This window comes from Solanum tuberosum, unplaced genomic scaffold, assembly GCF_000226075.1.
Source record: "Solanum tuberosum cultivar DM 1-3 516 R44 unplaced genomic scaffold, SolTub_3.0 scf00418, whole genome shotgun sequence".
Classification (NCBI taxonomy): Eukaryota; Viridiplantae; Streptophyta; class Magnoliopsida; order Solanales; family Solanaceae; genus Solanum; species Solanum tuberosum.
Window position 1 is genome coordinate 474,082 of NW_006239337.1, and position 12,881 is coordinate 486,962.

At 36.1% G+C, this 12,881-nt stretch overlaps 2 protein-coding genes across 3 annotated transcripts in view; one reads left to right on the forward strand and one right to left on the reverse strand.

The window, feature by feature from the left end:
• The first annotated feature begins 2,875 nt into the window (after positions 1-2,875).
• Positions 2,876-7,917, forward strand: LOC102585349 (probable protein arginine N-methyltransferase 1). 2 transcript variants are annotated; one of them, XM_006362707.2, is made up of 9 exons: positions 2,876-3,162; positions 3,896-3,906; positions 4,020-4,175; positions 4,427-4,490; positions 4,585-4,727; positions 6,111-6,198; positions 6,354-6,469; positions 6,607-6,757; positions 7,400-7,917. In XM_006362707.2, the coding sequence occupies exons 1-9, from the start codon at positions 2,970-2,972 to the stop codon at positions 7,603-7,605; spliced, it is 1,128 nt and encodes a 375-aa protein (XP_006362769.1). In that variant the 5' UTR covers positions 2,876-2,969; the 3' UTR covers positions 7,606-7,917. The 2 variants fall into 2 exon arrangements, with proteins under 2 accessions (XP_006362769.1, XP_015158641.1); XM_015303155.1 differs by lacking the exon at positions 3,896-3,906.
• An 861-nt stretch (positions 7,918-8,778) lies between these two features.
• The window catches only part of LOC102585684 (uncharacterized), a 6,693-nt gene continuing 2,590 nt past the window's right edge, over positions 8,779-12,881 (reverse strand). Inside the window, exons 5-7 of the mRNA XM_006362708.1 lie at positions 9,511-9,588; positions 9,297-9,419; positions 8,779-9,225 (exon numbers count right to left, since the gene is read on the reverse strand). Coding sequence (XP_006362770.1) covers positions 9,037-9,225; positions 9,297-9,419; positions 9,511-9,588 — 390 coding nt within the window. The 3' untranslated portion in view covers positions 8,779-9,036. The remainder of the gene's footprint in view (positions 9,226-9,296; positions 9,420-9,510; positions 9,589-12,881) is intronic.

A 12,881-nucleotide genomic window follows, 5' to 3' on the forward strand; every position in this document is an offset into this window, starting at 1 on the left:
TATTGTGTCTTGTATCTTGGTTCTTGGCCTCCTCTCAAGAATAACTTTTCATGCCCTATTTATAGATATAGAAACCCTAAATAAAATAATTGAGTCCAAATTAAATTAGGAATCCAAAACCAAAAGGAATTGGATTCCCCCTTTTTTTTCGCCGCGTGAACAGTGTTGCCGCCTCAATATATTTTTGTACCATTCACTTACTGCCACGTGGCAGCAGCAAGCAGCAAATTTGAATTTCCTCAATTGCAGCCGCCTTTTTCCATATATAAAAATATATTATTTTATTCACTTTAATCCATTAAGCTGCCTGCTTGATTTCCTTCTTCAACTTTCCATTTTTAATTCGTTTTAGCTCCAAACTTCTTCATTTTTTCATCAATTTAATCCTACAAATAAAATACACAATTTAGCACAATTCATAAAATTTATGCTCATAAAGGATAAATATAAATACTAAATATGAGGCAAATAATGATTAAAAATATGTATTTTGACCTCACATCATTTAGTTTTGTATTTAGATGAGACCGAAAAAAGATTCTATGAAAGGATGCTATGAGATTGAAAAAAGATTAGCGTGATTTAAGATGACTTAGCCTATCTTTGATTGTATAACTGAAATGAGCAATTCTACAACACCCCTAGTGAGATCAATGTCTAATCCCCACACCCCTAGAGTCGTCTAATCTTGTGAATCGTTGCTAATTGAATTAGTAGAGATCGTGTGTCTGAAATTTCTTTGTTAAATTTGATGGAATCATCCACCCATTTACTATTTAACTACATTGAGCTTAGTGGAAATTTAATTCACCAATTGGATCCTTAACTTTCGTACCATTCACTATGGGATTTCACCCCGACTCTTTGTTGGAAAATTTTATTGACGACGATCGTTGTCCCTTTTAATTGGTTTTAAAGAGGACATTTGAGTGTTATTAATTTGTAATCCTAAAAGCATCGTGAGAAGACATACATATAATAATAGGGTTAAAATCCTAATTCAGTTGGACTCTACTTTGACTAGATCAAACTCAATTCAATAGATAAAGTGATCGTGATGCAGGTCCTATCACTAGGGTTACTGCTTAACGGCGTTAGGTCCATCTTGGACCCAACCTTCTTTTGTTGAGTCTCTCAAGTTTAGTTCTTGTGCAAGTGTGAAACGATGCCCATCTCAAGGTCCTTCCCGCAACTCTTTTTGCTCCATTTTAGTCTCGATTACTCCGCTTTGCGTTCCAATCCATCATATGGATCCTTTTTTAATACTGCTTTTGGCCTAAAATCATCCTAAGCATGTCCATTAGCGTATCAACATATAATTAATAGACACATATATATTCATAAGATTATACTCAAAACTTTAGCTAAAACATTAATAAAAATGATGTTTGAATACATAAATATACCCTATATCAGAGGCCTATGTATATGTTGTTGGAAGATGCAGAAGAGAAAGGGAAGGGGAGGAAAAAAGGGACCTTTTTTTTACTTTTACTTTTACTTTTTAAAAAATTTGTCGGTCTTTATTAGTCAAATTTGTATATTAACCCTCCTTATTCGAGTGAAACTCACACATTTTGTCTAACTCGGTCATTAAATTGCCACATAAGCTCAATCAATGATTATAGAATTTTAAAATGCTTGCTTTAATTAAGTTAAGGTGTCTGAATGAAACTTCATAAAGTATAAGAACCAAAATGTCAAATCAGGACAAATAGAAGGATTTTTCAAGTCATCTTGCCTTGATTCCACAACATTTTTAGTATTTATTCTGAAAAATATTTTAAATTTTGACTTGTTTTAAAAAAAATTGGCCTAAAAGTAATTGCTTAAAAATACTTTATAACTTTTTCAAACACATCCAAAACTAAAAACTACTCAAAAGTTCAAAACATCTAAAAATAAGTTGATCCAAACAACCACCTACACAAATAAATGTGTTACTTCTACAATTAAAAAAAAATAGGGAAAAGGGACAAAAATACCTTCAAACTATCGTAAATGGTATGCAGATACTCTCAGTCATACTTTTGGGACATTGGTTCCCCTACCGTCCAAAAATTAGAGCATATATGCCCTTTACTTTAACGGAAGACTAAATAGGGACACATGACACAGTCTTATTCATCGATCCGATATTTAATAAATGTCAGATCTGTGGATAAGATTATGATACGTGTATGTCCGTTAGTATAAATGATATATATGCTCTAGTTTTTTAGACGACAGGGGGCATCAATATCCCAAAAGTATGACAAAGAATATCTGCATACCATTTACGATAGTTCGGAGGTATATTTGTCCTTTTCCCAAAAAAAAATGCTACTTATATAAATAAATTTTAAAACTTGACCTATCATGTAAAAATCTTGTGTCTTTCCCTCTTGATTAGTTGATTATCTGTGAAGAGCCTACCGGGAGGTCAAGTTGTGTAAAATGGTTTACTATAATGGGAAACTTTTACAAATAGCCGCATAATAAACTTAATTACGCTCCATAGCTATAGTTTGCATATTTACAGGATGTAGCTACAGTTTAAGTTGTCTCGTTTGTATAATTCGCGGGTACATTTGTATAATTCAGTTATTTTTGTATAAACTTGAAATAACGAATTTATACAATTACAAACATCAGAAGTGTAAGATATTATACAAATTATATTGTACAAATTTCGAATTATACAAAAGTTATACAAATTATATTATACAAACTCCAAATTATACAAACGTGTCAATTATACAAAATTAAAAAGCTGAACTGCATAATTATAACTAAAAATAAGTTGCAAATTGTAATTAAGGCAAACTATAACTATAATTAATCTGTATATATTTGCTTATACTTGTAATTTCCCCTGCTATAAAGCTAAGGAAAGCCGAGAGAGCTGAGAAATCCTTCCATAAACCCTAGACAGGAGCTGAGCCACCCTTTGTTCTTAAACCCTAAACTTGGAGAGCATTCTTCAGAAAATGGATTGTCGAAGTAACTATGAAAATCAGAACTCGGGAAGCACATCATCAAAGATGAAATTTGAGTACGAGGATGAAAGCTCCAACATTGAGGTGGAGGAAGATACCTCCATGTGTGACCCAATTGACGACTCTATTGTGGGCAGCGACAAGACTAGCGCTGACTATTACTTCGACTCATATTCTCACTTTGGTAACTTATCTCTTGACCTTTCACATTTCTCTTCTCTGGTTTCTTCTCCTTTATGGCTTCTTGATGCAGTTATATATGCGTTTGTTGGGTTATTCGTGGAATGTGCTGGGATGTAGGTTGGTTGAGTAATTTTTAGCCTTGGAAGAGTCAATTTAGTACTTAACTTGGAGACTGTATTGTATAAACCTCCTGAGCACCCGACCCTTCTCTATTGTGCAGTAAAAGTATATAGTTGTGCTTAGACAAGCAAAATACTCCCTCTAGAAGAGCGCAGAAATATGTCCTGCTAATGGAATTTTTAAAAGTACTATTAATTGGTTAGAAGCTGTGGCATAGATTGAAATTGTTGGTTTCCATGCTAATCTTTATGACGGTGCTGAGGAGGTTGATAACAACTGGACCTATGCACCTAGGTTCAATGCATTGCTTGGTATTCCTCTTGCTGCTATGCTCATGCCGTTTGGCATGCTGTTCTTCAAACTCCTCCGCCTGTGGCAATGTCACATGTACCTCTGTCCTTGGAAAGAAAATCTACAAGGTCCCGTTTAAATAGAGACAATATATATAAGCAAATTCTTATTAAAAACTATAAAAAGGTTTCCCTTGAGTTGTTGTCTTGTCAATGGTCAGTTGTAGCAACTTCTTGACCATTGAATTCATAACGGTGATGTCTTTTAGTTTGTTATCACTTATAGAAGCTAATTTCTCCTACCTTCTATTGATGCTTTTGCAGGTATTCATGAAGTAAGTACTCATATATCATCTTAGGGTGTGGTGGCCTGCTATTGACGCTACCTCAGGTTTTGCTTTAATAGTCTACATTCATGGTTCTAATTGTAATTCTTACTCTGTAACAGGAGATGTTAAAGGACGTGGTGAGAACTAAGACTTACCAAAATGTTATTTACAAAAACTCCTTCTTAATCAAGGATAAAGTGGTACTTGATGTGGGTGCTGGGACGGGAATCTTGTCACTCTTTTGTGCAAAAGTTGGCGCCAAACATGTTTACGCGGTATGGAGTCCATCTCTTGTTCTTGGGCCATAGTATCACTTCTATATCATGTATATTCTTGATTGTAACATGGTGGCTGTCTTGGTCACCACACACTAGATATTCAAATGCTATTTACTATGCTCTTCATTATTGAGATGTTGCGGCATGACTTTGTAAGTTAATGTTGAACAAAGTTGTTAGCCTGAAGAAGCTAATGCTAAACTATCTAAATGCAATCAGACTTATCTTTGCCATTTTGATATTTTCAGATTGAGTGCTCCAGCATGGCTGATATGGCCCAAGAAATTGTAAAACTCAATGGGTTCTCAGATGGTGAGCTGATTTTATCACCAAGTCATGAACTTTGTGACACATTTTCTGTGTGCTTTTGTACTATCTAGTTTACTGAGTCTGTTTGCTTTCTCAGTTATAACTGTTATCAAGGGAAAGGTAGAAGAGATTGACCTTCCGGTTCCAAAAGTGGATATAATTATTTCTGAGTGGATGGGATACTTTCTTCTTTATGAGAACATGTTAGATACAGTCTTGTATGCTCGTGACAAATGGCTGGTAAGCTGCTTTTAGTTGTGAACTTCAAAAAGTTGCTTCTACTCGTGATTGTTTGGTACTTGCTGCATTTGCTCAACGCAACATTCTGTTCTTGAAATTTAGGCTCTCTTCTGATACGATTTTATGTTTTATGTAGATACTGTTTACATGTATTTATTATTTTAACCATAATAGAATTTCCCCATGGAATTTGTAATCCTTTGTGTGCCTTATTACAGTAAATGCCATGAGCTAATTACAACCAGAGTTATTAATAAGATGCCTATCTTCAAATTCATCTCCTTGGCTTTTGGCTGGCATCACTTACATAAGTATCTCTTTCTTGAGTTATTATGGCTATATATAACGTAGTAAAAAAATTACTTCTACTTAATAGAATATTTAGTGCAAATAAAAGGCTTTTGACATACTGTATGGGAACCTGGACACATGCAGCTCATGATGCCTTTTTAAAGGAGAATGGAAATGATGGAAAAGTAAAAGGTATGAGCAGGAAGAAGTGTTGATAGCGATGAAATATAAGTGGGGAATAACGAAGAGGGCCCTTGTCCTTTTCCAAGCCATGACACTGTGACATGCGCAACCTCTTCTATATTAATTAGACCAAGCTTATTGATTGAGCTTGGCAACGGGTTCAAAGAAAAAAGGCGTGGGTTGCATTCTACCATTGAGTGCTAATCTAGACTTTGCCCGACATGGCATCCCCACCAGACAAACATATTTCAGCCATCATCACACTTCCTGCATTGATCAACATCTTCATGCTGATCCTTCTCCCTTCCATCCAATACCAAGATGAACCCCCACAGCCACCAAAAAAGGAATTATCTTTAAGGTGCACATTTTATTCAAGAAAAAATGTTTTTGTTCTTGGTTGTGCTGAGTTCAAGGTGTTTGTATGCAGAAATGATTATTAGAGTGCTTGTATGACAATTTATTTCCTCCATTGAGGTCCGAGAATTGAAAAGAAAGTTGTAGCATAAGTGGACTAATTGTTTTACCCACGTAATGATTGAAAAACTGGTTTTTTGGCTTCTTAAGATAATGAAAATGGGTACCTGTAATTCAAATTTGGAAAATTTGCTTTTTCTTAAGACAATGAGAATTTAGTACCCCCTAGTTTTTGGCTGGGTTGTATTATGTTAAAGACCTGGGGTCACTGGAAATTAGTGACTGGATAATGTGCTTTATCCTCTTCGAATGAACCTTTTCTCATTATTGCTTTAAGTAGAGCTCCCCAGGTTGGCTGATTTAATTTCCAAACCAACTTTCTGGCGTTCTCCTATTTGCTTCAATTTTCTTGGGTGACTCGTTGGTTGGCGAGCTCAACTAAAAAAGGCCTTTTTTTTTTTTAATTATATACCCTTTCTCCCGCCTGTACAGGTAAAAGATGGTCTTGTGCTACCAGATAAAGCTTCTTTGTATTTAACGGCAATTGAAGATGCTGACTACAAGGATGAGAAAATCGAATGTGAGATTGATCTTTTTCACATCTTCTACTTGATGGATATTGACTTCTGCATTTAATATGCACGTTCCCATGGACTTTTTCAGTTGCACCAGTCCTCTTCATTATTGGGCTAAATTTGTCACCCGGATTCCAATCTTTTTTACATGCTATTGCAGTTTGGAATAGTGTGTATGGTTTTGATATGAGCTGCTTACGGAAGCAAACTATAATGGAACCACTTGTTGATAATGTAGATCAGAAGCAGATTGTTACAAATTGCCAGTTACTCAAGGTAATTGGATCAAATATGGTTGTCTTCAAACTCCATTTCAAAAAAATGTCTTCAAAGTTGCTATATTGAGTATCCCGAAATTGTGCTGTGGAGTTGTCTTTTTTACTTCACTTACAACGGGGTCCTTATTTTTACAGACAATGGATATCTCTAAGATGGCTTCTGGTGATGCTTCCTTCACAGTTCCGTTTAAGCTAGTCGCAGAACGTGACGATTACATCCATGCCCTTGTAGCTTACTTTGATGTCTCTTTCACGAAGTGTCACAAATTGACGGGCTTCTCCACAGGTTTATTATTTGTGTTAGCTTTTGTTGAACTTTTGTGCAATTATCTTTTGTTTTTGTTTCATGTTGTTTGTGTTGGGTTGGGAGGGAGAGAGGTTTGTTGGGCAAGGGCAGGAGGGAGGGGATTAAGGTGACACCAATGGACCACCTGTGCAGCTCCCTGACTTCCTCAGGTTCATAGAAGTGAATTTTTGCGACTTTGTTCATAGTCCAAAATAAGTGAATTGTTCAAAGTTCAAGAAAGTTGTTGAGACTTTTTTTCCCATGTTTACCTTTCATTTAATGAGGTTCTTAACTACTTAACATTTTCTAAGAAAATAATTTGGGAGTAATCAGAAGGGTAATAGTGGAAAGTAGTCTTTAATTTATGTCCTTAAATTTTATTCTCAAGGGGTGTGTCATGCCCCCCCAACAATTCACTTAGTATGGACTAGGGAGTACGTTCTAATTATTTCATCTGAAGATACATTTATCTAGTTTTGTATGAATATCATGGACATGTATATCTCCTCTTGAAACCGGAGATAGAAAACTTATTAACTCACTTAAAGTCCAGTCAACTACCCTGTCTGAATAAAATAAAAAGTTGAGGAAAAGGGGGAAATATGGTATAAGCTATTTCTGACCATGAGAGTAAATATGCAGGACCAAGGTCTCGGGGTACACACTGGAAGCAAACGGTTCTCTACCTGGAAGATGTGCTTACTGTATGCCAAGGGGAAGCTGTAGTTGGGAGTATGACTGTGGCGTCTAACAAGAAGAATCCTCGAGATCTTGATATAATGCTCAAGTATTCAGTAAATGGTCAGCGTTGTTCTGTTTCAAGAACTCAGTGTTATCGAATGCGATGATGCTCGTGTTGGAAAGCATACATTTTTCTGCTTGTCCCACTTTGACGTAAAGCAGAACGGTGTTGCATAGCTTATATTCAGAGCTGATCATTTACAACCCAGCTTACTCTTTCCAAAGGGCAAATGCGTATTTATGCCTATTATTTCTGCTGATTGTTTGTCCTACCCAGCTGTGGGTTATTTTCCTTTCTATTTGCTGTCTGTTACACAACCAAGTTTATTTTGGCTGCATTTTGTATCTGAGGCCTTAAAGGACAATTTTATGGAAAAAGGATGCGTAACTGGACTGAATTAATTGGGTTTGATTTTGGATCCTTGCTTTCAGTTCATAGCGATTTAAAAAATAATAATTTGTTGGTTCAGTTCTTGGTTTTAGGGTAATTACCTAAATAAACTATTTATTTTATTATATTTTCTAAAATTTCATATCATTTAAATAATTACAAAAATTCCTACTTTATGTTATGTATTAGGCGGATAAATCACTTTATGCGATATATTGGTAGGATATATCAATTCGTGTGATGTATTGTTGGATGTTACTTTACGCAATGTATTTGTTGGATACATCTCTTTACGCGATGTATAGGTTGGATATGTCAGTTTACACAATTATCCGTTGGATACATCACTTTACATGATGTCAGGACATGATGTATTTAGACATTGAGTGATGTATCTAAAGTTGAGACATGATGTATCATGCGGATACATCACTTTACGCAATGTATTGGTAGGATATATCAATTCATGCGATGTATCGGGACGTACATGATGTATTGGATGTTGCTTTATGCAATGTATTTGTCGGATACATCTCTTTACACGATGTATAGGTTGAATACGTCAGTTTATGCAATTATCGATCGGATACATTACTTTACATGATGTATTAAGATGTTATGTATCAGAAACCGGAATGCGATGTATCAGAACGTTTTGAGATGTATCCGAATTTCACCAAATTTAAGGAATTTGTGTAATTTGAAAAAGAATAGGAATATGATATAATTAACTATGAAATTTGTGTAAAATCTAGTTGAAGTTGTATTGTACATTCAAGCTCAACGATTATTTCAAATATTTTTTTGCAAAAAGTATAACCAAACACAACTCCAACTCCATAAATTCTAAATGAACTAAAAAAATACTTAGAATCTATGGCCAAACACATGCTAAGTTCTTGTATGTGGTATTATATAATGTAGATTTCATTATAAAAACAACAAAGTACTAGAAGTTCTCTACATTTTTACTAGTATATAAATCTCTAACAAGATTAGAAGACTCATCGAAAGTATCAAGACCCAAGATGGTAGCAGAGAAACAAAAATCTCGTGGGTAAGATGAGAATTACATATTTTCCGTCTCTCCATAAGACTACATTTTAATGGGAGAAAAGAAAAGGAGGAGAAAGGGATTTCGCAGTCATTATAGCTCTCCCTTACCGGTTTTGGAACTCTTCTTCCATTGTGCTTTCTTCGTTCCCCACCACTTTCTCATCCTGTGGGATACTCTGTTAGCGTGATTCTTCAGAGTTTCACTTGTATCCTGAATTCCTTTTGTGATCCGTTGCTTCCAATCATTCTTCTTACTTTCTTTTTCTTTAATAACCTTCCCCTGCAGATAATTTCCATATTAGTTGAGCACTTTTGATTAGTTTAACAGGAAAAGAGACTACTCGTTTGTACCAGTTTTGACGGGAAGCCTCCTTCATCATCATCGTCGTCATCATCAGCATCTTCATCACCAAACTTTTGGTTCATTAAATCTTCCCTAGAATACATTTGCATACCTGGGGCTCCAGGCATACCCTGAAGCAAAATGTTGTAAATTTCTAATTTTCAATAACAGGCCTAATATAGAAAGAAACATGCAGTTGACTCTCGTGATAAACAGAATTACCTGCATGGATCGCATTAGCTTTTCCATTTCAGCCTCTTTTGAGGACTTAGCAACAAAAGGTTCTCCTGGGACTCTATTCTGAAGCAAAAGAAGAAAGAATCACCAAACTATGAATGGGAAAGCTAATCTCATTGCTTTATTTAACTGCTAAATCAACATGTAGCACCTAGATAGTCAAGGATTTATCACAGAACATGCTATGCTATGCTTAGAAGAATAAACAGCGTCCATTCAAATAATTATGAATCAGTGAGATGCATTCTTCATGGGGAGAAAACGTCATTAAGGGTTGCAAGGCACAAAAGCAGATTTCAGATGGCTTCTTGTTTCCAAGTGATAGGATCTGTAACATAACTTCTCATAAAAATTAATGTATGCCTCTAGCCCAGCAATTCCAAAGGTTTTCGTCCATTAAATTAGCACCTTGCCATATCGCCCTGACTATGTCATATGTCAATATGGGCTGGCCCAGCCTAGCCCAGCCCTTATGGGCACTTTGATGGGACTTAAAAATGGCTAGCCTAGTCCAGCCTCACGTGGCCAAAAGGCTATGTTAGGCCGGCCCACCTTAGCAAACAATATATTTTTCATAATTATTAAAATAATTTTAACCTAAAAATGGGAACGTAAATATTTACGATACAATATTACATAGTGTTGCTAACCAAGTCTCAAAACTAGAATCAAATTGTCTTAATAGTACTTATTAAGTACTAGTTATTCAATGCTTTCAATTTTTAGTAATGGCCATTATGTAGGGGATTGTTGTCCATATCAAAGAACTGAAACTGCTTGCACTCTTCTCGTTTGAGACCTTTCACCAAACTGCCTCCTTACATTTGGTAATTCATCTCTTTCAGGTTGCACTACAAGGGATTTGTCCCTGTGATTTCCTCCAGAAGTTGCCAATTCTTCCCTTAGTAAGCTGTACTCATGCAGGAAGGACACCTCATTGCCTTTATTAGCAAGTCTCATTCATCTAGACATGAAGCCTTATGCCCTTATCAGTCTATGATAGCGAAGACTGTTTGTAGGCAAGGTTTCAACAGTTAAGGAAGGAGATCATGGCTCTATAGCACTCTTCCCCTCAAGGTGGCCATTCTGGGGTGCAAGCTACTTTGGAAAGGTTACTCACACTGTTCTATTGGAAACACATTAGAACTGATGTGAAGGAGATTGTTCATGTTAAATTAGGTCTTAGGCTTAACTCACACCCCAAAAGCTAGCTCAAAGGAAGGAGGATTGCCCAAGCCTTATAAGGAGTCCACCCATCTCATTAACCACCGATGTGGAACTTTTGTCATTCTTTAACACTCCACCTCACGCCCAGTGCTTAGCATCTGGTGCGTGGGCAATTTTGATTTTGGGGGACCCCAACATCGGGTGAGACGGACCCTGCTCTGATACCATGTTATGTGAGAAATATAGGAAAAAATATTATTGAATTGTTGTTGTGTCTACATTATTACATTGAGACCCTATTTATAGACACTAGAATACAATCCTTTACCAAGTAGGATACTATTTCCTATTCCTATTCTAAATATGATTGTATAAACCTATTCTTATTCTAATAGGATTGTGTAAACCTATTCCTATTCTAATAGGATTGTATAAACCTATTCCTATTCTGACACTCCCCCTCAAGCTAGTGCATACAATTCATGTACCTAGCTTGTTACATATGTAATTAATACGAGGACCAATGAGGGGCCTGGTGAGATAGTGAGATATCTGTGATCAGTCGACTTCACAAAATTAACAGTCAATCTCAATGTGCTTGTCTTCTCATTAATACTGGATTTGATTTGATGCATAATGTCAGTCAATCACAATGTGCTTAATCTTCTCATGAAATACTGAATTTGATGCATAATGTCGATAAAACACAGAGTGATAAAATTACAATGTTGAACTTCCCAAACCAAACTTGCAAAGACTGTTCAAACCATAGTGACTTACGTAATCAACATACAAGGCTACTAAACTCCCATATAGACTTCTTCACAATACAACGGTCGTTGTAAGTGCTCAAAATCTAGCATAAAGTATATGGATCATGTTGGAATCAATAGACGAGTCGATATTAGAGAAGAAAGTCACCGAAAAATTGGTCGAAACATGTTCATACACCAGAGTATTAGATTTGATGGCTAAAAGTAGTCACAATCTAACAAATAATATTAAATGGGTAGGATCGAAATGATGTCACGACCCAACTAGAAAATAGAAATTGTATAGGATAGTTCAAATTGATGGAACGACCCCATTGAAAAGGAGAAATAATATGGCAGGATCGGAATGATGGCACGACCCTACTGAAAAAGAAAAATTATACAGGTAGGATTGGAATGATGGCACAACCCAACGCAAATCAAATTTGAGGAGTCACCGAAAAGACGAATGGAACTATGCAAATCAAATCTGAGGAGCCACCGAAAGACACATGATGCTATGCAACTCAGATATGAGAAAGTAGTTCGGAAAAATCCACGGTACTGCACAAATTAAATATGAAAAGTAGTCCAGAGAGATGCACAGTGCTACGCAAATAAGATATGCAAAAAAAGGTAGTCACCGGAAGGATGGCAAGGTGCTACATAAATTAAATATGAAAAGTAGTCACTAGATAGAAGGCGCGGTGCTACGCAAACCAGATATGAAAAAGTAGTCACCGGAAAGATCGCACGGTGCTACACAAATTAAATATGAAAAAGTAGTCACCAGAATGATGCGGAAGATGCTTTGTGGATAAGAGAAACAACATCCAGAAAATTAGAATGAATTGTCTTAGTCTTTTGTACTTTTGGTGTAAACAAGATATGATGGGGGATATAGAACTTTTTGATGACTTCATAGGTAATTTGTAATCTCCCATAGGGTAGTTTGATATGCTCTGATGAGATTGTAAGTGACCTATGCTCATCATTTATTTGATGATGAGCCTTTTGTGAATACACAGTTACCTTTATCTCAAAAAAATGATGGCACAATGCTACACAAATTAAATATGAAAAAGTAGTCACCAGAAAGATGGCATGGTGCTACAAGAATTAGAATAAAAAATAAAAAAATGATGGCACGGTGTTACACAAATTAGATATGAGAAAATAGTCACCAGAAAGATACATGGTGACCCAACTTTTGCTAACATAATCATTGGCCGGACGGGCAACATATATAGGTAATAGCCACCCGCCGGCAGCGGAAACTCTTTGGTTTTCTACCAAGATCGTGGAGGCTCTGATACCATGTTAAAGTAGGTCTTAGGCTTAACTCACACCCCAAAAGCTAGCTCAAAGGAAAGAGGATTGCTCAAGCCTTATAAAGAGTCCACCCATCTCATTAACCACCAATGTGAGACTTTTGTC